The sequence below is a fragment of the Magnolia sinica genome, chromosome 2, assembly GCF_029962835.1.
Source record: "Magnolia sinica isolate HGM2019 chromosome 2, MsV1, whole genome shotgun sequence".
Lineage (NCBI taxonomy): Eukaryota > Viridiplantae > Streptophyta > Magnoliopsida > Magnoliales > Magnoliaceae > Magnolia > Magnolia sinica.
Genome location: NC_080574.1, coordinates 8444081 through 8471305, shown reverse-complemented (window position 1 = coordinate 8471305; position 27225 = coordinate 8444081). Strand labels below are relative to the sequence as shown.

Sequence of the window (27225 nt, the reverse complement as noted above, 5' to 3'; positions counted from 1 at the left end):
ATGACCAATTGGGCTAAGTGCATGGAAACCTTCTCATGCACATCGTTGCATATTAGACTTGTTGGCGTCCACATCACCCATCTAGACCGTTTATTAGTTCCCACTCACTCTTCATAGGCTACCTTGAAGAAATCATATAGATTGGATGATCTAAACCATCCAATCAGCAGCATGTAAAATTAGAGGTATACGGCCATCCGATTGCCATGACTATTGCACGGTAGTGGAAGCAAAGGGTGCTGGACCTAATGGATGGTTCAGATATGTCATCTGAAGGTCAGTAATTCCAAATGCAACTACGTGCAACGTAAGGATTCAATGCACTTAACCCGCTACATCATTACTCATAACATAATATCCGGAACTATGTATGGGACACCCAGCTTAGAAAGGGTTTTCATGATTTTATCATTACACAATTGGGCCCTACATCATATGGTCCATGCACCAAGAATCGTGTGCAGACGTGAAGGATCCTAAACTATTCATGATATTCGGTGCAACCAAACACACCCTATGAAAAGAAATACAACAGCAATTCGCATTCAACCATCAAGTTTGAATATTCTATGGCTGGGATTTTTCAATTTAAAGGGCTTTTGCTGCATGGGACATTCACAATGAGGACCATCATATCAATATCTTGGATGACTGAAACATGGGCCCACTTGAAACTCGAGTTTAATATACAATGCCTGAGCATAGTACAATACTTCCAACTCAAATGTCCTGGGTTTATCTGGGCCTGATTGTAGGCTGTGGTCTCGGTTGCTTATGACCCATTACAATTCTACTTTTACTGTGATTTTCCTAAGAGTCGAGATCCTCTGTTATCAGGTTAACAGAGAATTCTTGTTACCCTAATGGTTTAGCGTCCGAAGCTGTTTTTCATTATTTTTATTTTTTTAGTGAGTAGTGACGTGGATCAATGAGAATTAGGGTATCAGGAATTCTCTGTTGACCTGATAACAGAGGATCCCGACTCTTTTCCTAAACATAGGACAGAGTTATCAGTTATAATACAATGCTCAAAAGGAGAAGATTGTATATTGCACCCGAGCATTGAGTTTATGCAAGTTGAGCTCATGGCTCAGTGATCCAGACCGTTAGTTTGATAGGCCTCAATGTTTCTTCTGGCCTATGTTTAAATACTAATCATGTTTGAATCCTAATCATAGAATTATTAAAACTTGTAGGCTGTGGGCTATGACAGGACCGTCCCTCTCTAGCTAGGTCCGGGTGGGGGTATACATAATCAAGGCCGTTCAGATTCTTGATCCAGTCCAGATAAAGATTTAGGATGTTCTGCAACTCCAATTGGCCCCTGTGAATTTCAAGGGTGGGCGTACCACCCTTTTTATTTTTTCTTTTTTTTTTCTGATCGTCCATTTCATCTTCTGGCGAGTGGTCCATCTGATGAGTAGATGGCCAGACTTTTGGACCCCAGCGTGTTCAAGGCGAGCTAACCTGATGAATTCCACAAATCTCTCATAGATGGCCCACAAATCATCTCTTCAAGGCGAGCTAACTTGTTGAAAGGATCCAATCGCTCATCTGGTGGGTGAGTGCCCACGATGGTAGGCCATAAAGCCCAACAATTATTTTAATGGTCAGATGATTTCGATCAAAGGACTTTGTCCAACAAACAGTGACCAGTGTAGGCCATTCCTTTTTGCAACCGTCCAACCTAACCAAAATGATCAAACCTATCCGACGGTCAGGATCATTGCACGATCACCACTCACGGACGACAAACCGCACCATGGACAGTGTCCCCTCTCCAAACCAACGTCCAGACTCCGGATCCTTGTACCGCCACGTGTACGGACAGGATTTCCCTGGCGAAACAAAATTGTACACGAAAACCTCCCCGAAAATTTCAACTTCCCCCAAATCGCATATCCTCCGCCATACTTGAGTAAAACGAACGGAAATCCCCCCCGGCGGCATCAGAACCCTTCCCTGTCTTCTATCATACTCCACCCCACACCACAATGTCGATCCCAACCGTCCATTCCTCCTCCGATCCGTTCCTCCAACTCGCCTCAATCCCACTCATAGACCTCCGATTCCTCTCCCAATCCGAGCTCAACTCGCTCGCTCTCTGCTCCAACGACTCGTTCGATCTCCGCCGTTGCGACGACGTGGTGGTCCCCAAGATCGACCGGTCGATATTCAACGAGAGCGCCGGCAGCCGGAAGCAGACCTACTCCCGCCTCCGCCTTGCCCGTGGGCCCACAGACGGCGAATCGACCGCCGCCCGTCCCCACCGCCTCCCCCCAACCGCCTCCCACCACCAACCTTCCAACCCTTCTGATGCCGAGCGCAGCGAGAACAAGCAGATTATCCTCTTCCTTCGGAAACTCTTCGTCGGCGAGAATCCCAACACCGCCACCATAGAATTGCCAAACGGCAAAAGGAGGCGGGAGCAGGAAGCAGAGAATGGCTTGAATTCCGCGTTCGTTGCTTATGACAATGGCTTCGAGACGGTGAATCGGAATGGGGTTGTCGTTGACGTTGCCGCGTTGGCGGAGAAGGAGGATATTTTCGGGGCAGAGGTTAGGAGGAGGACAGAAGGTTTGGAGACGCAGGCAGAATTGCTCGGCTACTTGGAGGGGTTGGAAGGGCAGTGGGGCAGTCGGAGGAAGAAGAGGAAGATTGTTGACGCGGCTGATTTCGGTGATGAGTTGCCGAGAGGGTGGAAGATCTTGCTTGGCCTGAAAAGGAAAGAAGGCCGAGTTTGGTTGGCATGCCGCAAGTACATAAGGTCATCGTTCTTTCTTTATTCACTTTCGGTTCTCGGTTTGTGTATTTTGGCAGAATTCGTACTCATTTGCGTGGAATTTGAATTTGCATGAACATCTATTCATGTATGTAGGTATTGAGACATGTATAGATTTATGCATGCATGCTTTTACGATTTTTTTAATAGGTTAATGATTTTGCAAATGCTATATGAAGATTTTCGTGATTTTTGTTACTAGGAAGTAAATTGGCAAACACTCGGGAGGAAGAACCTATGGCCCGTTCGAGCACTGTTTTAACAGGACTCATTCATTGGAACTCACACCGGTGACTTGCTCACATATCTGTGAGACCCTGGCAGTTTATTGTGTAGGCTCACCATGTAGATGACCTGGCTGATTTTTGGCCACATCATCCATACGGTGGGGCTTGCATGATGATCATTTTGAATCTTCTTACACATGCATGCCACGTTAGGACTGCAAGTGCACTTGCGAGCCCGCATCATATTTCTTGAAATGTGAAGGTGGGTTTCTCCCATCAAATAGGGCTGCCTCATCTGGTTACTGGAGAACCCTATTACCTACAAACATTTGCTATGAAATAGGATTTCATGTGGGGAGTGATGTATTAAGAAAAGGACAACTCAGGGTACGTTTGATGCCTTATTGAATTTAATTCTCAAAATAATAATAATAATAATAAAAGATAAAATAAAAAATCATTAGCATAAAAAGGCGGAGATGGACAACTAGAACTTTCCTCTCTTAGCACTAATATTAAGGGATTGGGCTCAAAATGACAATGGTGTGACTTGAGTTGGAGTTCAAAGTATGCAATTACAATGTGAGGGCTGTTTGTCATTTTGAGTAATGGGCAACCCCACTACAATTTGGTTACTTTCTCTTGTTTAAACCAATGGTTTGCAATTCAATGGCTTGTGGACTCATCTTTTTCAGATCGAGTGCATCAGCACCCTTATGGCATACAGTCCTTTTTTAAAAAAATTGCTGAATAAAATCTTTATTAGAGATAGTTCAAGAGAAACATATATTAAACTGATGGGACAGATGAGATTCCCAAAACAAAGACTCCCTGAAGATCTCATAGCATGCTGGATATAGGAGGAGAATTGTTGGGATCTGTGCATCTCTCTAATCTCATTGACCCAACAAATAGCATTTGCCAAGTTGTCTTTAGTATTTTGAAAGATAACAAGAAACTTTCATAGATAGGGGCACTGAGGTAGTGCCACAAAGAAATATCAAAACACAACTGAAAACAATGGCACAAAACTAACAATTACAAAAATTCCAACCAACCCTTAGCCAAGGCTCATTCAATAACAAGGAGCCAAAGAAGACTATTAACCCAATCTGCACTACTACTTTCGTTTCGGAAGCATCTTGCATTCCTTTACCTCCATATCGACCATAAACCGGCGAGCAAGCATAAGCTCCAAATGTTAAGATATTTACTCCAAAGGACTACCCCGTGCCAACTCGAGAAGGGATCTCCCACCTCAAAAGGCATGGACCAATCCATATTGAACCTACCCAAAATAGAGGCCCAAACACGGCTTGTGAATGGACAAAGGATGAAGAGATGATTAATTGTTTCAGCATTGGACATGCACATAGGTCACATTTTTGGGATAGCCATAAACAACTTTTGGAGATTGTCAATCGTTAAGACTCTTGTTCTCCCAACCAACCAATTGGGTAATGCCAAGCATGCTCGTGTTCCCTAAACCCACCCCACCAGTCGAAAGAGTAAGGTAGAAAATTTTAACTAAAAAACTACCTAATTTATCCTTGCACCACACCAAACTACATCTTCATCATCCAAGGAACAGCAGAGATGCAAGTAGTCCAGAAGGGAGACTTACTCCTCAATCTCAACGTCTAAAGATACCGACAACAAGGCGGAGCCCACACCACCACTCTGCCACACTACACATAGCATGTATCAATAGAGACTTCATGATCTGGGGCAAGGCGAGTAATCTTTGGGAACCTAATATGAAAAGGCAGATCAGCCATCCATATATCTTCCCATAATTGGATCTTTCTCCCATTGCTGAATGAGAAATTCATTCACTCTTTGAAGGCCTCCTTCACATTGTGAATACCTTTCCAAATTGTTGATGCCTTATATAAAGATGACTCCTTAATCCACCATCCCCTTGTTGAGCATTCATACTCGTTAACAATGACATTTTTCCACAAAGCCCCACTCTCCACACCATCATTTATCCAGGAAAGCCAGATTCATAGTGTCCAAGGACTGGATGTTAGCACCCACCTTCGTTGTAGGGCTTACAAACCTCACCCCATTCATGCAAATGGAATCTTTTCGTTTCAGCTGAGTCTCCCCACAATAAATCACATATGAACTTCTCTAAATGACAGAGGACCACTTTTGGGCATCTGAAAAGTGACATGAAGTAGAGCGGCAAATTGTATAAAGTTGCTTTGATGAGGTTGATCTGCCCACCAAGAGAAAGGTAGCGCCCCCTCCAACCCGCTAGCCTTCTCTCAAATCTTTCCACCACTCTATCCCGCCGGCCAAGTTGTCTTTAGTCCCCGTCGACCTTGAAGAAATATTGCATAGCTCCCTGATTCTTGTTCAGATTGCCTGGATCTCTACCTCATTGGAATCAAATTCGCTGATAGGTCTAGAACAGACCCTCTTGAGTTATCTCGCATTGTGGTGGCATACATAGTCTTGTGGTGCAATCATTTTATCGGCATTCTAGAACATAGTTACTGTGAAACCATATCCCCCTGTAGATACCTATGTTTCTTGCTTCCTGTTTGCGATATTCAATTCAAACATTAACGTAGCTACAATAACAAATGTTGTGAAAGGAGACACTTCCGGCACATGTTTCTCAGATTGCTTCCCTTATCCTTTCCCGTAACCTTGTTTTAGAACTATTAATTTTTTATTGTAGCTCATCCTTCAAAATGTTATTATTTATTTATTTATTATTGTAGGTGAGCTATTGGTTTTCCACTGCAAAATTCATCATCTCAATTCTTTGTTACCTGAGTGTTGCTACGAGTATCAAGTATGGAAAGGACTTGGCATGGAAGATCCTTTATACTGTTAAGTTCCTAGGATACAGGCACGACAAGGATTGGTTAAAACTTGTAATTGTAGACATGTTTTCCTTTTTCATGGATAATTCACTATTTATTCAAAAGAAATGCGAAGCAATAATAAGGAACAGGGTCGTTGCCAAGGGGCCACAAACATATAATTGGAAACCCTACCCTAAACATAACCATTTCAACACCAAAACCCCACAAACAACAACAGAAACAGAAAACCTGGCCCTGCTACACGCCAACCATGAGGTTCTCCATCGATATATTATGCATACCTACCCCATTTTAACCAGCAGGTGCACTCCTCACTGGCCTTTGTATGGACATAAGAAAAGGACAGCTGGTACCTGAATCTCAAATCGAGAACCTCCACTACCATGTCTGCAAGCCTACAAGGGTAAAACCCACCCAAGACCCAAGAGATCACATTTGCTAAATCTCATTCGGTGATCATAGGGATGACCTTGAAATCCGTCATTATCTTGACTGTTTGCAATAAAGCTGAAGTCTCCAAAAAATCGAGTCCTTGAACCTGATCGGGCATGAGAATTTGAGGCCAGTCACCCCATTGCCATCCAATGCCAGGCCCCCAATGCCCACTGGACCTGGATTGTCAAAGTTGCATCTACCATCAAAGTTTGCCTTAAATACACTGATAGGAGGACGACTCCAACTGATAGCATCTCTATTCTGCTCGTGCCCATAGTTAAGAACCTCTGCCCAATTATGGATCTTCAAATCTAACGAGCAAACCCTAAATATGTTGTTAGTCCGAGCCCAACCCTGCACCAATGACAATCTCTTTTTAATTATCCTCTCCATAGAAGAAAGCTTACCCTTGAAAATTCTATTGTCACACCTATCCATATTTACCACACAGGAGTTTGCACAGACATCACCCACAAACACGCTTGAGGGGACCCCAAGCCTTGGTGGACCAGCTGAGCCTGACAATCACATCAAGAACGCATTTGGGAAACAACTGAGGGCCATCTCAAAGAGGATAGATGCCAGACCAAACCTCTCTGGATTAGTTGCAGTGAATAAGGAGGTGATCCGCTGCTTCTTTACATAGAGTGCATTTTTCCAGCATCTCCCTCCCAGTTGATTTCAGATGATCCACCATCAATATTTTGTCCATGCTAGCCACCCGAACTCATTTGGACGAACTTCTTCAAAAGGGAGTTTCCGGAAAAAGGGGGTCTCAAGCCTCTTTTTCGGTGAACTTGGCAAAAGTAGTCTGCTTGGTTTTTGCCTAGTCAGCGTTTTAGTGCCTATTTTGTCAAGCAGGAGGTGAGACAGGGGTTTGCAAATTGCATCTAAATGCACAGATCAGTACTGCCTTTAGGCTTTGATCGTCTTTTTGGAGGGTACGTCCAAGTAGGCCCTTAATTTTCAAAGAAACGGGAGCTGATCAAATCTTGACAAGCTTGAAATCAATAGATACCGGATCACTAAAGATGTATTTTGCAATAGATTCCACCCATAAAAACCCCATCTGTGTTCAGCACCCAAATCCTTCGATCCTCCCCACTGATTAGAATATAGGTTGAGCGTAACATCTCCATCAATTGAATGATGCTAGAAACCTCTTCTTCTTTGAAATCCTGACAAAAAGAATTGCCGTACTAGTTTCCCTCCCTGACACTCAACCTTTGTGAGAGGCGAGGCCCGGGGAGTACAGAAACTCAAATTTCTCTCAAGGGGAATCTCCTGACACCAACAGTCCTCCCAGAACCTAACCTTTGTACCATCACCAACATGGAAGCACAACTGGTTTGAATTGAAACTACGGACCTAGAAAATCGCATGCCATTTCTGGGAACCCCCTCTGCCCCTAGCTACCTTAATGTCCCATGAGATGTCCATTGCCCCGTATTTAACAACCAATATGGATCTCAACAAGGGCTGCACGTCAATCACCCATCCTCCAAGCCCATTTACCCAAGGTGCAATGTTGTTGGTTCTGATGTCTCTTATAAACAAACTTATGTTCTCAAATACTGCTCACAAGTTGGGGTTGTCGCCGGAGTGGCATGAATCATTCATCGTGGTCATCATCATCATCATCTATGTTTAACTCATTGATTTTAATCAACCTATGCCAATATGAATCATTATAAAATTTAAATAAGGGCCCAAATCACATGGGTTCTGCCTCACTTGAGCCACCTGCTCGGACAAACACCCCTTGTGGGCCCTAAATCACATGGGTTTCGCCTCACACGAGCCACCCACCCCGAGTGTGCCTTCAAATCCCATCGGCTACTCCACTTGAGCCCCGGTGTGAAAATGCCCTTTCATTAATCACCCCCGGTGAGGAGTCTCAAACACGAGACCTCCCACTCTGATACCATTTTGATGTAGGACAACTAACCACTTGCTCTACAAGCTCGAACTGATAGAGCGTGGCGAATCAATCTCTTTATCTCATAGCCCAAGCCCCACATCCCATGGGTTAGTTACTCGGACGAACCCCCTCGTGGGCCCCAAATCGCATGAGTTCCGCCCCACACGAGCCACCCTCTTGGACGATCTCCCGAGTGCACCTTTGAATCACACAGGCTACCGTACTTGAGCCCAATGTGAAAATGCCCCTGCATTAATCTTAAATTCTACATATTACATTTTTGAAGTATGTATAGCTTGATATACTACGTTTTAGATTTTTTTTTGGTAGTTCATTAGAGTTTCTGCAGTTTCTTTTCTTCTCTTATCTTTTTGTAGTGACTGACATTTCCATGTTCTCAAATTTTGTATTGTCCAGTCCAAATGGACAGAGGTTTGCATCCTGCAAGGAAGTTTCTTCATATTTGCTCTCTTTTATGAGAACTCAGGATGCAAGCCAGTCACTTTCCAGTCACATCGACGATCGCACTGACGGGAGTTGCAAATTGCCTACCAGAAGTGTAAGTATATATATCTGAATTCATTTGGTCCGGTTCAACTCCATTCCCTTAAATTTGCTGGATATGCAACAGACTGCAGATCCCATCCGCAAAGATGACATCACAAGGGAAGACTCCATATGCTATACGGCAGTACCAATTTCTTCCATTTCTACTGATTATGAGAAGCAAATTCCCTTACTTAAGGTTCAGAATCCAGCAAGGGCACAACAACAGAACCTTCTGGAATGCCGCAAGTGCAGATTGACTTTTGGCGACAAGGATACATATGTGCAACACGTGTTGTCATTTCACCGGCGGAAGGCGAAGAGGTGGGGACTTGTTAAATCCATCTCCGATGGGGTGATTATAAAAGATGGAAAGTATGAATGCCAATTTTGCCACAAGATTTTTGATGAAAGGCATCGTTATAGAGGTCATGTTGGGGTTCATGCGAAGTACTATGTCAAGGGTATTGGCGCACCGCCAGATGCCATAATTGCACAAAAGAGCTCTGACCCTTCACCCTTGGCTTGGATGCCGATGACGGCCTCTGAGATGGATGCATCGGATGATATTGACAATGACAAGGATTCTTTACTGGAAACTTCTACGCCCAAGTCCAGTGATGAACTAAATGCTGGGTCCCCTCATGATCAAAGAGAAACAGAGGATACTGAAGTGGGTGATAGTCCAAAGAGCAGTCCACTTGTAATTACTCACGAAATTAAATCCACTGACAAGCAGGAAAATTGTAATGAGATGATTGATGCATGCTCAGATGCTGTAACTCCCTTGTCTACTAATGAAGAAAATGTTGATTGTCAAGCTTCTTATGAGAAAGATTATTCGTGTAGCACTATGCTTGATGAAATTGATAAACCTGGCATTAAGCAAGAAAGAGGACCTGAGTGCCATTCTGTTTCTCCCTGTGATAATGGGCAAGCTCGTGGGATCGAGACTAATGTCAATGATATTCTCACTAGCTGTAAGATGGAACCTGTGCTCGATGAAACAGAAAGATCTGGCAATGAGCTGGAAAGTGGTCTTGAAAGCTGTTCGATGACTCTACCTGATAATGGGCAAACATGCGATATTGAAACTTATGTGAACGGCATTTTCACTTGCAGCGGGAAGGAGTCGGTGCTCAATGAAACAGAAAAATCTAGTGATGAGCCAGAAAGTGGTTTTGGAAGAAGCCATCATGGATTGGATAGAGCTACTGTAATGGAGATTTTTGGGAGCATTGATGAAGACGATGTGCTTCAGAATGTGGTGGCTGACACATCAATGGCAGTGCAACAGTCAGATTGTTTTCCCTCCCTTGATATGGTATCAGATAAGGTATGTCTTCATAGAGCTCTGTATCAATTTTTTAGTTTGTTGGTAATGGAAAAACAGGATTCGTGTAGCTGACCCACCTTGGGACAATTCTTAGATGACGTCGATGTCAGTAATGAAGAAAAACCATATGAAAATATATCCTTGAAAGTGATGGCCTTGAATTTCTCAGTGATCAAATGGTATCTGACATTGTTTAGGTAGTTTTCTGACGCTTCTAAACTCACCATGATACCCTTTTTGCACCCCGCCCCATTCTTTTTTACCCCCCAAAAATGATAACAACAACTGGTTTGCTACAGTATGTTTCTTTGTGATCTGTCATACATGCGTTACTTGCATATTTTCGGAAAAAAGGACCAAATGTGTACTTAAGACGGCCGATAGGAATCTGAGTCGAGTATGGTGTTATGGGTAGCCATTGTTACTTTTGAATTGTCGACACCTTCCTGTAAGGTTATCTTGGTCAATGGTGAAACCTCTTATTATTTTTTTGCCCATTTATGTGCTTTTATGAGAAATTTTGAGTGCCTTCTTCTTAAGTTGAAATTTATCATCAAGCCAAGATATGCATAGTTACTTGATTTTCCATTTGTACAAGTGGGGTGCATGGTTCTGTGATCCATACTTGTTGATCTGATGGGTATTGCTGTGAATGGTCCATGCCAGAAAAAGCTCCTAGGTTGGAAGATTTTAGCCATCCAATCTTTGACATTACCTTTTCAGCCGAATGTGGGCTGATGCTGTATTTCATTTCTTATCTGTCCATGTGCAGGCCACTAGTGGAATTTCAGGGATCATGATTAAAAATATTAGTTATACAAATTCTAATGGCGTGTATAAAAACCAATATGGTCACATGTACATGTCCGAAGCATTACTGATATTTTGAACCCTGGTTAGGATTGTCCAATCGAGATGATCTTTGGGTCATGTTCCATCCATCTTGGGACCATCATGCCAACGGTCTGGATTTCCAGGCTCTGCACACTTGCCACTTGTACAAACCGATGTATTGAGGATCCTAAAACATATCCTTGGGTCGAGGATCATGTAACTCCTCTCCTATTAATCCTTCTACTCTATTCTCTTTTTGTATAATTTTCTTTCTAGGGACAGGGAGAAGATGAGTTCAGTAGTGTTAACCAGAAGCTTGAGAAGATGTCAGGTTACGAAGAGCTGAGTTTGGATGACATTGAGCCACCAAAATATGGTTTAGTGACAGATCAAGATTCTGGCTCCTTGCGAGAGGCACCCATAGACCTGTCCTACTGTGCAGAGTTGGAAGAAGGGCTTAATAACTCTGTTGAGTTTGAGTGGGACACGGTCTTACCAAAGATGGTTGGTGATCATCAACTTACAACAGTGTGCGTGTGGTGTGGAATGGAGTTCGACAACGAAGGTGTTGACACCGAAGCTCAGTCAGATTCTGTTGGTTTTATGTGTCCAACCTGCAAGGCTAAGATTTCAGGACAATTCAATGGATTCGACGATGGCTTGCAATGAATTCTGACCAAATCTGAATGGGGACATGTCGCCTCTTCTTCTTTTGAGGGTAAGCTCTGCTTAGAATGAGGTAATTCTATGCCTCTGGGATGATTCTTTACTGAATGGTAGTTTTTGAAGAAAAATTTCTCTAATTATAAAAGAAAAAAGGATTAATCTTCATTTGCTAGATAGGACTTCTCTAAGACTGTAGTTTGCTTCAACGTTTTGCTTTTGAATTCTATGTGGACCAGCTATCAATTAGTGTCACAAATTTCATCACAGTTAGCTTATCTTCATATGGTCGCCCCTTCACTGAATGCTGGATCAATTACATTGAGTGAAAAAGCCTTCCGTCACAGGATGACTGGAACTGAACTTCATGAAAATTCTGAGACCCTGAGATCCTGCAATGTAGAGTACACGTTGAAGTCATTAGAATTTTTGATTCGAGGACCCAAAAGGACCCAATCCTCAACTCACTGCCATCATTTCTAAAAAACGACCGAAATTTGTGGATTTTCATGGGGCCCTGTTTGCCATCTTACTCCAATTATTTATTTTTTTTAATTTTTTTAATTTTGGGTAAAACTTTCTATCTTATTAATAAGACAAAAGGGTGAGTTCTAACAAACACACACTGGGATGTATCTATATTTACATATACCAAAATGACTTCAGGAAGCAGTGAATCTATTCTTCACTTCTGCATCTAGCTGACTTTGCTCGAGAGTCGGCAGCAAAATTTGCTTCCCTTTATATATTTAGCGCTCCTACTATTCGTACTCTGAAGCTGCTCCACTGCTTAACTCATTGTTGCTTGGATTCTCCAGGGAGTGGGCACCTGATCATTTAGCACAATAATGCCCACTTCCATTTAGCACAATAATGATAGGATTGGAGTTGCCTTCAATTTTGATATTTGTGATTTTTAGGCTTGTGGGGAGTTGAACACCCAACATGAAGCCCATAGCTTCAGCCTGGTTCACCGTACAGCTCGGGAGACATTTGCAAGAGGCTGTGATGCAAAGTCCTTTATCATCCCTGATGAGGCCTCCGTACTGAAGTGGTGGTTTTTTTTTCAACAGCACCATCAAAGTTGAGTTTGTAGAAGCCTGGTTTTGGGAGTTGTCCTTTAACGAGGGTAACCTATGGTTGGGGATTTTCATGGCAGTCTGGCTCCATTTTGGCAGGAGAAGGGACTCGTTGACTGAGAGGGTTAGTTTGGGTTCTAAAAATTAGCAATATTTTTCGGTCATTCTTTTGATATTGATGAACGGATCTTTGGAGTTCGTTTTTCAGTTTTGGAAGATTCTATTCTTTCCTTCTCACCATATTCCCCATATAGTGTAGAAGAAGATTGATTTCCATATGGTTGTTGAATGGCCACTGTTTTTTATGCTTTGAGCCAAGTCCTCATAGCTTCATTTGGGTTTTGACTGAGATCAATTGAGACTGAGAAAATGTTGGTCAATTGTCTCCAAATTCTTTTGGAGAAATCACATTAAAAAGGAAAAAGAAAAAAGAAGAAGAAAAGAAAATGGAGGTTTGATTCGATGCCTGATTCATGTAAGAAACATGTTAGAAATATTGGGACGGAACCTAGATAATCTGTTCCTCGTGGGCACACGATTATTCATAAGGGCCCAGGTTAAATTTTTTACCTTTGGGATACGTGGGCCCTTCCAGATCAACACCAATTAAAATAATCAGATTCATCAATACGAGTACGATAGTGATAAGATGATATGCTTAGTTAATCGTGAAAAATCGATCTTGGGTTGGCTTCCATATTAGTTTGTCTGGATTGTTTCCTCTCATAATGGAGGTGTCGATGATTTTTAAGGCTGTAGGATCATTCCAGATAGAAAAGATTAGAACTCTGTCCCAATTTCTCTCCTGGGTTAGAAGATTAGCAATGTTCTTTATTTAACTTACATTACTAATTCTTGTTTGTCTAAGTTCCACCTTATTAATATTATCATTCCTATTGTCTTCCCATATGCTGATTTGGGTTCCATTTCAAACTATCCCATTCATCTCTGAGATAAAAAGATGTTTTATTTTGATGATTTTTTCCCCTTGTTTGAGTGCGTTTGAGCCAGCTGTTTGCTTGTTCCATGTTTTGTTCCCAAGGTATTTCATTCTTGGCATTTTGGACAAAAGGTTTTCAGGTTGAGAGAGAATTTTCCAGGTCAGTTTCATTGTGAATGCCTTGTTGGCATGTAGGAACTCTTTGATGTTTGGTCCTTTCTTTGATGTTTTAAAGGTTGAGATTGATTTTCTTTTTCCACTTTGATTATACTACAAGATAAAGCATTCTGGCAAATGATGAATATAGATGGGATATGGGATCCCTTGCCTGAGACCTCTCTTTGCTTTGACAAATCCCATTGGGCTGACATTTATTAGGATTGAGAAGGTGGGGATTCTTATACATTCCATGACTAATTTAATCCATTGTTGCGAACCTGAATTTTGTTAGCACAGCTTCTATAAAGTCCCATTCAATTTTGTCATAAGCTTTTTCCAAATCGATCTTTACACAAAAATATCCTTCTTTCCCTTTTGAGTGTTTCATTGAATTAAAAAACTTCTTGTGTGATCAAGATGTTGTTCTGAATTTGCCTATTTGGTACAAAGCACCTTGGAATGGAGTTATGAATTTTGCTAATAATTGGTTTGAGTCTATTGGTTAATATTTTTGAGATAATTTTATAGCTAACATTACATAGGCTAATGGGGCGGAAGTTTGTTATTAAAGTGAGGGCATTGTTTTTCAGGATTTGCGTGATGTTGGTCTGGTTAATCTTTTTCAGCACAAATCCTTTGTTAACGAAGGTTTTTGCCATTTCACAATTATCATGCCCCAGGAAGGGCCAACATTTTTGAGAAAAAAAAACTCTGAAAGCCATCAGGGCGTGGGGCTTTGTTTGGTCCAATATGTTTTAATGCTTCAATAATTTCCTCAGTGATAGACTTCGTAAGGTGTTGATTATCTTCCTACAAAATAATTGGTTGGATATTTTCAATCAGATTAAAGCAACTACATAAGTGAGGATAAGATGATCATCCACAAAGATGTTTAAAGTGGTTCACAATTAGGTTTTCGATAGTTGAGTGGAATTGATTGATCACTAGTCCACTCCAAAGTTCCTGGGATTTTAAGAGAGTGTATATGATTGTGGGACCTGGTTAGAGTTGTAACTTATGGGATGAAAGAATTTCGTATTACTGCCATTGTATTTCAACCAGTTGCATCTCGACTTGTGATTTGATACCCACCATTGGTTTGTGATCCGGCCCAAACCTTCTTCTCTGGACCCCCCCACCCCTCAAAAAAAAAAAAAAAAAACTCTCTCCTTGTGGAGCATCCAGACTACTCTAGTCAGTTCTTCCTCAGAGCTCATCCTAGCCAAAGCGAAGTCCTTGTATGTACCATTCTCCTATCCCTTGGCCTAACTACATCCATCATAGCACTGGCTCTATCAAAGACTGGTGAAATTTATAGGTGCCCATCCTTCTGGAAACCCCTTCACAAATAGGGTTGGGAAGCGAGCAGTACCTCTCCAATCTCCAGGTTGATGTTGTGATATCCCTTTCCTCTTTCTATTTCGAGTTGTTTGCCATATCCCAGAGTTATGTCGATCGTATGTATCCTCCGTGGTTGCCGCAATATCAGACTCCGGTTTCCTTGGGGCTTTCTCCATAATGTCCTGCAGGTGACTGCTCTTGTCGGAATCTGCTCTCAATTCCCTGAAAGAACTATTGTCACTACTCCTATTACCGCTTTCCGTTCTCCCACCGCCACTAGCTCCACTCCTTGCCATCATGCTCCGCTCGCATTAAGATGAAATGTAACACTTCAAATACCATGAAACAAGAACACACAAAGAACCTCCACTTTGGCAAACTCCCAAGTTGACTTCATCTCCCTCCCAAGTTTGGTAGCAAGGAATGGGAGGATTTGGATGAGATCCAAGGAACCAGTCACTGTATGATGTGTCAATCATATAGTTGTAGCGACTGAAATCTTTTTTCCATAAAGGAAAAATCAATCTGATTATGGATTGTGAAGCGAAAAGAGAGGGATGTGGGTAAATGGAAGGGTGTATGTGTGTATATATATATATATATTTGTCAGGTGTAAATTTTGAACTTGATGAAGAAATTGAATCAAATATAAATGAGCATAGTGTTTCCCCCCCACCCTTTTAAGAGATTAAATGAGCATAGTGTTTGTGCGGACAATTTAAGATCAAATCCTCTGGAAAAAAGAAACCCCTTGAAGTATGGGTATTTATTTCTCTATTGAATGAATGGAACAAGTACAAAGGTACGGCGTTTATAGTCTTCTCAAGTATACATTCAAGATTCTAGGAATTTTTTCTCAATCTTATTTAAAGATATTTTAGAGATCTCAGTTGCATATTTACATAGAAATTACAAAGAATGCCCCCATACGAGTTACTCCACAAATTTTCAACATGGTCAACACTGCCCCTCAAACTACTTGTGGGTGAAGGTTGAACACCCAATTTGCCGCATATCCAGTGATGATGATCTTTGTGAAGAGGCCTAGTGCAAGGCTAATTGCTGAGCAGAAGGAACAAAAACATGGTGCAAATCTACCTTGAAGGAACTTTCTCACAAACAAAATGATAGTCAAGTTAGATGTGTTTTTTGTGTGCACGAGAGACTGGATTTGCCACTATATATGTAGCACTAACATTATCACAACAAAGCATGGAAGGCTGGGTAATTAAATATTAAGATCCTTATGTAGAAATGGTAGTCAATTCAACTTAGCGGTCATTTGGCATCTAAGTTCTTATTTTGAAAATAGAATGTTACTAAATTTTTTTAGAAACCGGTTAAAAAGCTCTTTTTAAAAAAAATAACGGAGAGGTCACTTTTTTTTAAGAGCTTATTTGGCTTAAGGGGGTAGACATTTTTGGCTAACTTTGGGACAAGTTTGTCCTTGAACATTTTAAGTAATTCCCATCTTGCCCTTTTCTCTTCTCTTCTCTTTACAATCTCTTTATGGCCAAGGTGTTCCGTTGCAGTAATGGTGAGCATAACGGTGCCCACCATTATTGTTACGGTGTAACGGCATAACGGTCGATATGGGGACGTAACGAGTGTTACACCCCCTATATCAGTAAGATTTTTTTGTTTTAAAAAAAAAAAAAATCCAAAAAAAATCCATTAAATCCAGAAAAAATCTAAGTATTCCAAAAATGCATTCATTTATAATTTTGAACATGTTTATGGTAGTGTAACGATCTACTATTTGGTGAGAAAGTTGTATCAGGCCGTCTGATGAATTTATGAACCTACCAACCTAGAATTGATTGCAAAACTCGTAGATTTAAGTTCTACATTACATACATGAGGACTTGCATAAATTACAATGTACATTCCATTTAAAGTCTTCAACATACCAGACACTTTTGTGTCCTATCCTGTGATTCATATGCTATCATCCTCAAGATAAAAAAAAACAGTATTGTTTGATTAACTCCCCTACAACTTGATTACGGATAACATTAACTTGATTGTTTGTCAAGGGAGTTATTTTAAGCAAAATTTTAGCAGTGTCAAGCGTGTGCTTTCTTGGTGAATATGTTGGTATAGAAATACTTACCTTAAATGTAAATATAAAAAATACTTACCTTAAGAAAACTTATCACCAAAAAGAAAAATATGCTTTGTAGTGGTTGATTGACCTCTACGTCATCGTCATCATCAGCTACGGTTGTGGAGTAGGTGATGTATATCCATAATATCTAGTACCAGAGGGAAACACCAGATCGAAGCCAGAGGATGATTGATCCTGACTAGGCAACAACTCTAACCTCTTGTAAGGATATCCACATGTGCTGGTCGAATAGTCGTATTGTCGGTTGTACTCGGACTGTTGAGATTGAGAATGTGTCTGTGATGAATAACTTGGATTTGGATCTGGATATATGTATCCATATGGAACATGTGGATCAGGACTACTCCAACATGAATGCGATGGAACAGGCTTCGTATAATCTCATTGGACGTAAGAATATCCATAATGCCCATGATTGTAAGCCCCCCCGGCTAGCTATATTGTGACTCAGTAGACTCAAAGTTTGGCCTCGTCGGCCCTGCGATATGTAGAAGGGTGCTTGGTGTGTGGAGTAACACCAGAAGTGGGACCCGCATCAAGTGCATTATCATCACCATCGTCATGACCATCCGTCTCGGTCTCGCTGCTACTACTACTCTTACTCTTCTGCCAAGCCGGGCTTTGGAGGAAATCTGCCCATCTTTCTGGGTCCAACACTGTTGCACGACTCTCTTGTTGCACCACTTGTACCACTGGGTCATCCACTTCCAATTCTTCATTGTCTTTTTCTGTTTGTTTCTTCTTTCCCTCCAACTAAGGCAGAAGTGAGTTGTCCTCATCACAATTGTTGTCCAAGTTTATTGGACAGTAGTTTGTGTCACCATCAGCTATTGTAATGCTCCTATGATATCGTTGCATTTTTTGCCTCATATTGTAGTGCATGAAAACAAGTCGATTCAACGTCCTACTTTGTAATCTATTCTTATTTATCAAATGGACAAGTGCAAAACAACTTGAATTCCTTTTGCAGTTAGAGGAAGAAGTTGTTTGGCTAAAAAACTTTCATATTTTTTTTTTAGAGAGCCATCTTACTCTCCAAAATTCATCACCATTTGGCCTATTGCAACCTAGATATGCATGTTGTGCAAGAGCCTTTCCAAAGTTGCCCTGGCGATTTCCAAATATATTTAATTCATTTAACGCCCTTATTTGCACAGCCAAGTTGGGCTCTAATCTTTTTACCACTCTTTAACCTGACACGGATCTCATCATTCACAACAAATGTTTGGGCATATCTGTACCTTGGATTTAGATAGAACCTATTTTATGAAGATCGTGGTGGGGTTGTTTTGTCCATCTTTTGTCGATCATATTCTAGTAGGTGATGTAATGTTCATTATCATGACGAATTTCCATCTTCGCCTTATCTATGACATCGTAGAGGAAGCCCATGGTAGGTGCTTCGTTGGTTTCAGCAAGATGGAGTACCTTCATTAGTGGTTACATCACCTTAAGAATCTTTTCAACAATTTTCCAATATTTGTTGTCTCATATGGTCTTGACAGCTTGAACGGGTATCCATGATATCTTCCTTCCATGTTTTGTGTTGAGTTAATTCTAGGAAGCGAACATCTCACTTAAGTCTCCTTTGTGTCGATACAAACTCTCCAAGGTTATAAAGTTAGTTGCAAATTTAGTCACCACAAGCCTAAGCAACTCTCTCCCATTCTTGAACCTTTTCATTATGACTACTACTCGATTATGGCTATAAATGAATGTCGTCACTTCTCTAACCCTTTTGACCAATTCTGAATCACTCTTTTCCTTCCCTATATCTTCCAATATGAGATCAATACAGCGTGCAACACATGGTGACCAGATTATATGTGGTTTCTTTAATATTTCTTCAATATCAACATCTTTCCTACAACCTTATATGTTGCTTCATTATCAGTCACAATCGGCACCACATTCTCCTCTCCAATCTCATCCACTACTTTATCCATTAGGGAGAAAATAGAATCAGCATTTCTTGTTTCATTTGATGCATCAATTGATTTATGGAACACTGTTCCCAAATGGCGGTACACCATGAAGTTGATTATGTTGCATCTAGTTGGGTTGGTCCAACCATCGCCATAATCGTGCATTCTCTGGCTTGCCAAACAGGTCTAAAGGTAGCTACGTATGCCTTCACATCATCATACTCTACATCTTATCGATTTCCCCCTAATCTCTTTAGCTGTGGGAGCCTTAATTTATCCACCTGCTTTTAATGCTGCATCAATTACTACCTGCTAGTACGGAGAATCAACTACATTTTGGGGGTATGTTGGCATGTATAAATAACTTTGTTGCTGCCCTATCCAGCTTTTTAATGGAAGTTCTACTCCACATTTGTTTGATCTTCTTTTGTGTAGTTGACTTATTCTTAAACAGGATCACATCAACCGAGGTCTCCTGGGCTCATCCATATCCACAGGGCCATCACGTTAAGATGTCTCCTATCGGCTGCCAAAAATGCATTATAATCCATTAAACTTATATCCACTTGTAGTCGCACTCCCAGCTGCACTCCTACTTCCACTCCCACTACCCCCATGTATCACGTGCAGACCCCCACCCACCAAACATGCGCCGACGTTCTTCATTTTCACGAGTAGTGCACACGCTCTCTCTCTCCTAACCATAGTCACCTCCTAATATGAATCTTGGTCAAATTCAACATTCTTGTAAATTCCAATCATGTACGCCCATATAATTAGGACTAAACACCTCCTGTCGGGCCGCTTCTACAACTCCACTTCTCTTCTTTTACAGGGCAGCTTGTTTCCTCTTTGACTCGACAAACTAGCTTGCATCAAGATCATTATCTTTTTTCGCACTCTAGTACACCCCGCGACTTGACCCTTTTGGTGTGTCAAATGTTGTTTGAGTTGCGTGATTCCACCAGCTATCAATATTTCACAATAGTTGCACTTCATGTAGTGCCTATTATCACCTACTATCTGACAATATTGCCATCCAATATCCTTGTTGGCCAACCATTTTCTTAGCTAGTTATGGCTTATGAGAGTCTACTCTAGTCTTTAAGTCTAAATAGAGTATTTATGGGAGAATGAATTAATTAAGTAATCTTTCAAAAAAGGAAAGAATTAATTAAATCTCTACACTTATAAACAGATCCAAATAGATTAATGAAATAAAGTTTTAATCAATAAAGAAGGAACGGATTCTTACTCTTGCTCGGGTGGTAGACTCTCAGGAGTTTCAACACCCGGTCAAGGGTTCGAGTATCCATAGGTGGTGAAATTCCACTAGCGTGTTGGTGTGTGTGTGTGTTAAAAAAAAAAAAAAAAAAAAATCAATAAAGAAGGAACTAAGTATTAAACCCTATCAAGCTCCAAAATAACATGATTGATGGTGGGACCCCACAAGAAATGGTCCACATCAAGATGGGCCCACGTAATGGACGGAGTGGGCCTCACATGATGGATGGCCTGCATCAAATTGTAGCCCCACTTGATGGACAATTCACATCAAGTGGGCCCCACCTAATGGACAATCCACATCCAAGGTCTCGCATGATGGACGACCCATTTCCAAAGCAACCCAACATGATGGATGATCCACATAGAAGGTGTGCCCTGCATGATGGATGGTGGACATCAAAAGTGGGCCCCACATGATGGACAACCCACTTTGAAGGTGGGGCCCACACAATGGACACATCAAGTATGGACTCCACATGATGGCTACTAGACATTGAAGGACCCCACATAAAGGACAACTAGCATTGATGGTGGGCCCCACATGATGGATGACCTAAATCAAGGTCGGGCCCACATGATGGCTGACCTACATCAAGGTAGGCCCCACATAATGGACGGTCCATGTCAAGAGTCAGCCCGTAATGATGAATGGCCACATCCAAGATGGGCCTCACATGATGGATGGCCCACTTTGAAGGTTTGGCCCACATGATGAATGGTCAACATCAAAGGTGGGCCTCCTATGATGGATGATCCACATCCAATGTCTGACATGATGGACGGCCCAAATGTCTTAAAACATGAAGATTATAGCCATCAATTCTTTTGCCATTTGGGGCACGGTCTATCTATGGTGAGATCCGCCAAAACAACTGGCTGGATTGCTCTTATAATGGAGTTATTGGTATCTATTTTTTTTAAACGACATCAACTACCCCTTATAAAAGCTCTTATTTAAACAGTTTACCAAACATGCTTATTTCAAATAAGAGCTTCTTTTTTTTTTTTTTTTACTAAAGTGATTTTACCAAACGAGCTTATTGTAAAACAAGAGATAAAACAAAAAGAGCTTATTAGAGTAACTCTTATTGGATTTGAGTAGAGATGCTAAACGATCTCTTAGCAGTCGCAAATGCCATTTCACGAATGGCTTTCAACACTTGAATGAGAAACAATGGTTGTTTCTTTAAAAAAAAAAAAAAACCAAGAGAGGATTGTGCTTGAGAAAAACATAGGGGATCTAGCATAGTTGACATTAGAGTGCATTTAAAGAGGGGAATATGAGCAAACATGAAGACCAGGAGAAAGAGTGGTTTTCATTATGGAAGAATATGCTTTGCAAGATGGAAATGGCATGTACTGGGCTAATGAGTAAATTAGCATGTTAAGTTCACACCGTAACTTAAGTGGTAGTGAGATATTGTAAGGCTCCAACTGCACTACAATACTTAGATGGATCAAGAAGGATCACCATCATAAAGAGAAGTTTTGGAAGAAATGGCAAATGTAGTGAGAGGTTTTCAATCAACATCCCGCTGCGAGATAGAAGATCTTGAGCGTATTTGGTCTCTGGCATACAACTAACCTCGAGGGTGGTCATGGTGTGATGCGGTCACCTTACGGTGTAAGTTATGACGTATAATGGATGAGAAAGAAGAAAGAAGATAAAAAAAACAAACTTTTGCACATACCACACAATTCAAGGTGGTTGATTTTATAAGGTTTTCTCCCTTTGTAAGAACATGCTTTCTTTGTAAATTCACACTCTCTTTTCCCCCCAATCTTCATTGCCATATGACATCTATAAAGACACATCTATACTACATATAACACAAGCAAATTTTGGACATTTTTGCCCCTGCAAATAGTTTCCCCAGGGATGTTGACCTTTGGATATTGAAAGGACATGGGAAGACATTTTGAAATAAGGTAAGAGTATTTTGGTAACTAAAAAATGTGTATGTTGTTAGTCGAACGATTCAAAATTCACCCACAACAAGCTTGCAACGGCTTAGATGTTACCCTTAAGAAATAAGCATTATTTAATGCAAGTAGCCCTCTCTCCTATTTTGTTCATGTAGCCTGTCCCGATGGTACTACTAGGTAGTTGTGCAACAAAGGTTCTACCCATTGTGATGACTATGTGAAATCCACTTTGTACATCTATTGTGCCTCCCCATGTTAGACGTTGGACAAAAATTAATGCATATCTATAGCTCAAGTGGGCCACAACATAGGAAAACATGGAGGTGAGTTGGCCACGTTAAAACCATGAGCACCCTTCTTTCTCTCTCTCTCTTTCTCTGTGTAGCTCTCAGCTTTTCTCTCTCCCATCTGATTTCTATGGGCGTTGCATGTGCCACTTCCCCTAGTATATATAAAACTCAATCATTCTAAATTAAGAAAAGAACCCAAAATGCCACACATATATGGACCTTAATCTCTCCCTACCTTTTATTGTCTTATGCTTACCTAAATCTTATTTTATTAAGATCTCCAAGATATTGATATATGTTATTAATGATCCCCAAAGATATTATTATATCCTATTAAAGATCTTCTAATACACAAGTTTTTCAAAATAGCAAACCATTAATTACTTAATATCCTCTAAAAGATCCCTCCAAATATAACTATCCTAAAATGAAAACTAATACTGACATAATGATACGCAAGTTTCCATAAAATATTCCCCGAAATAACCAAAATATCCAAAGTACAGGCTGTTTTACATCCAGCCCCATGATAGAAGGGGATCCATTTTATGGTGATGGATCTCATGGATGCATAAAATCCCCATGGCTTCAAAAGAACTTATCATTGAGCTGCCAACCGGTAGCAATTCGTCAGATGATCCAACTTTATGACTTGTCATCCTTTGCTTTGGCGGCAACTGATGGTGAAGGCCTAAAAGTTGGACTAGTACCCTCCATATTGGATCGCACTGTAGATAATGCCACCTCTTCTTTCATCTTTGTATCTCCACATTCTAGGGCCAGCTTCCACTTCTGCACTAATCGAGTTGTGAGGCTAGTATCTCCTTGTTGACATGGTGTTGTCCTCTGATTTACGCATTCTGATTGTTGTTGGGATGGGACCAACATGTCCATCTCAATTTTGATGTACCCCGTGCCAAAACGTGCCACTATTGAGCTGCTCATCTCTTACGTCATAAATCTAACCTTGATTCATTTTCTCCTCCATCAACTAATCCATCTGTTGGTTCATTAATAGATTCATCTACCAATTGACTGACAGGCTCTCTGTGCGTATATTTGTGGATTTTGGCTCTTTCATGAAGCATGTCATCCGTAAGATCAATCTTAGATGCTCTTCAAAATTCTCAAATTCTTCACAAAACTCAAGCATCTCAAGTTGTACATAAGTGTAGTTAGGATCCTCCAATCGGTCCTCTTCTACAACGAGGATGGTCAAACGGAACATCATTAGAATTGCCAACATTCGATTCTAAGATCTTGCCATGAGTGACTCTTTGATGTTTTGTCGACATGGTAAAATTATCCAGATTGCACAAAATCTCATGGAAAGTTCTCCCCATACGATCACCACTCCTTACCATTCCGTCCACGACATTGAGATCTCCTCCTCAAGAGTTTCCACCCTTTCGATTCGCTTTCGTTCCTTGGTTACTCCCAATGTGAAAAGAGTTGCATAAGTTTGACTAATCCTTTCAGTATAATCCCTAGGATTGCTTGTTCCATTCGATTCATCCACCCTGGATCCTTTTGGTGCGGTGGCTATTCTTCTAGACAACATCTAGATCCTTAAAAATGAGCGCACATCAAGGGCCTATAACTTGTACATCATTTGCATATGCAAATGCTTTAGTGTAAAGTATTTTCATAACCATCCATTTTCTTTTATATTGATAAGATTAGAAAAAGATCTGATCATTAATATGGGCTGTCTATTGTTTGTGGTCCACCATTGGTGGCCCATCCCTCTCAATCACTTGCATTGGATGATCCTAACCATTAAACCAATGACTATGGACGATCCTTATTGATCATACTTGAAAAGGTCCAATAATTGATATGGGACATCCATCGTGTGAGGCCCACCCTTAATGGCCCATCTTTCTCAACCACTCCGATTGGATGATCCTAAATATCCGTTCAATGGCTATGGAACTGGATGATCCATATTGATTATGATAGAAAAAGTATGATCATTGATATGGACCGCCCACCATGTGGGACCCACCTTGATGGCACATCCCTCGCAAATCAACTTTGATTGGATGCTCCTAGCCATTCAGTCAATGGATATGAAAATGAAAGATCCATGTTGATTACACTAGAAAAGTTATGATGATTGATGTGGACTACACATCATGTGGGCCCACCCTTGATTGCGAAGCCCTCACAATGACTTCGATCGGATCATTCTAACCATCCAAGTGCTTGGGAAAATGGATGGTCCATATTTAGTTTACTAGAGAAAGCCTAAGCATTGATATGGATTGCCCATCATGTAGGGCCCAACCTTGGTGGCCAACCCCTGTCAAATCACTTTGGTTGGAGGATCTCTAACCATCCAATTAGTGGTTTGGGAAATGGACTGTCCATATTGAGCATAGTAGGGAGGTCAAAGCACGTATGTGGACCGTTCATCATGTGTGCCAACCTTTGATTGCTTGTCACTCTCAAATCAGTTGATTGGATATTCCTAACCATCTGTCTGCTGGTTTGGGAAATGGATGGTCTCTATTGAGTATAGTAGAGAGGTCTAAGCATTAATTCTAACCATCTGTCTGGTGGTTTGGGAAATGGATGGTCCATATAGAGTATACTAGATAAGTCTAAGTATGGATGTGGACTGTCCATCATGTGGGATCCACCTCTGAATGTCCATCCCTCTCAAAACATTTTGATTGGATGATCCTACCCATCCCATTGGTGATTTTGGAAATGGGTAGTCCATGTTGAGTATGATAGAAATGCGTAAACATTGATGTTGACTGTTCATCATGTGGGGCTTGCCATTGATTGTTCATCCCTATCAAATTACTTTGATTGGATGAAGGAAGTGATACAGTAGAGCCGGTTGAACCATAATAAGGTAGACCACCAAGCAGTGTATATATGCCATGTGGCATCATAAAAGTACATTTTAGAAAAAGAAAAACTATATATTTATTTTGTTTTGTTTTTCATTTTTTGAATACTGACTTTAGATGTCACTTGCCCCTTACTATTATTTGGTGCTCTGCCCTGGTATGGTTCAATTGGCTCTACTGTATTCATTTTCTGTTGGATGTTCCTAACCATCCAAACTGGTTTGAGAAATGGACTTGAGCATTCTAGAAAGGTCTAAGCATTGATGTGGATCCTCAATCATGGAGGGGCCCACTTGTGATACCCATTCCTTTAACGTCACTTTGGTTGGATGAGTTGTAGGGGCTAAAAGCTTAAAACAGATGGGTCATTTTGCATAGGAAAATCTTCCCTTGTGGGGTTGTGAACATAAAATGGGATTTGCATAGGGAAATTGGCTCATGTAAAAACATTTACACAGGAAAATGAACAGACAAAAACGTGGGGAAATCCCATTTACTTGTGCAAATAGGAATTTACATATGTAAATGGTTGCAAACATACATACCAAAAAACTTGCAAATATTGAGTAAAACACAGCAAAAGCAACTGAAATTAAGGAAGTTAGTGTGCACTGTGTGTGGGTGCATGCATACGTGCATGTGATTAGCAGAATGAATGGTGATATATGAAAGTAACCAACACAATTGTTTTTATTGTGCCATTAATACAATCTATTCTTAAGTTGGTCATAAACTTCAATTGTTTCATCTGTTTTTAAGTCAACAGGTTCTTTGACAATGGATTGCATGTGATAGTCCTTAATGTGTGGTGGGGTAAAGTAGAAGCTCGAAAATATTACTCGTCTTTTATTAACGTGTCATTGCATAAAACTCGTTGTAAGTTGGGACACAACCTTATCTTTTCTACAATGGATTTGGACCCTCCCATCAAGATCACCTGGCGCAAAATCAAGGCCATCCTAATCAGGTAGGCCACAGTTGCAAGCTGGGTTGGATCATTGGCTATCCATCGATTTTGATGATGTGGCCTGTTTACTGGGTGGACCAGCTTGATTTTGTGCCAGGTGATCTTCTTAGTGGGTCCAACATTCTGTATGGCTCAGACGTATGTGACACATTGGCAGGGAAAGATGTGGTCACAAGCCAAGTTAGCATGTGCTCTGGGTTGCATGTGTTCATTACTCATCATTGATTATGGAATAACTTTATTTTACTTCAATATGCTACCGATTCAAATATAGCTTCACAACCGTCTCTCCTCACTCTCTCTTTTGGTAGGTGAAATCCGTTACGTCAAACTGGAATAGGTGCATTTTTTTAATGACGGTGGACCACAGCCATCTACGTATTCCTTCACCCATTGCCTCTTTCTGGGGTGCCCCAGAGGAATATTACCTGTGGCTCATCACAGAGATGCACTTGCTCTCGAAGTGGGGATTGCAGTTTCAAGGCCAGCTCTGCGTCTACAAAGTGGAAGCGTATGATTTTGTTTGGTTTTCACATTTACTTTGGCTGGCCATTTTGCTCACAAGTTATGGTTTTTTTTTTTTTTTTTTTTTTTGCAGTAGTTTGAAATTTTCTTTCAAGGCTGCTTTGCACCCTCCATCATAAAGGGGAGCTGATGCACTTCTAACTTTGTTTCTTTTATCTCAACCATTTAGTTCTTGGAAAAGAAAAAGGGGAAAGAGCTTTATCATCA

At 40.9% G+C, this 27225-nt stretch overlaps 1 protein-coding gene across 2 annotated transcripts; it reads left to right on the top strand.

Moving 5' to 3' along the window:
- The first annotated feature begins 1858 nt into the window (after positions 1 to 1858).
- Positions 1859 to 27225, top strand: LOC131233817 (uncharacterized). 2 transcript variants are annotated; one of them, XR_009165362.1, is made up of 5 exons: positions 1859 to 2767; positions 8626 to 8767; positions 8840 to 10090; positions 11207 to 11663; positions 26805 to 27225. XR_009165362.1 is itself a non-coding variant. In XM_058230635.1 (5 exons), exons 1-4 carry the CDS (start codon positions 1995 to 1997, stop codon positions 11591 to 11593), a joined length of 2553 nt encoding a protein of 850 aa, XP_058086618.1. In that variant the 5' UTR covers positions 1860 to 1994; the 3' UTR covers positions 11594 to 11642; positions 26805 to 27225. The 2 variants fall into 2 exon arrangements, 1 of the variants encoding a protein (XP_058086618.1); XM_058230635.1 differs by having other exon boundaries at positions 1860 to 2767; positions 11207 to 11642.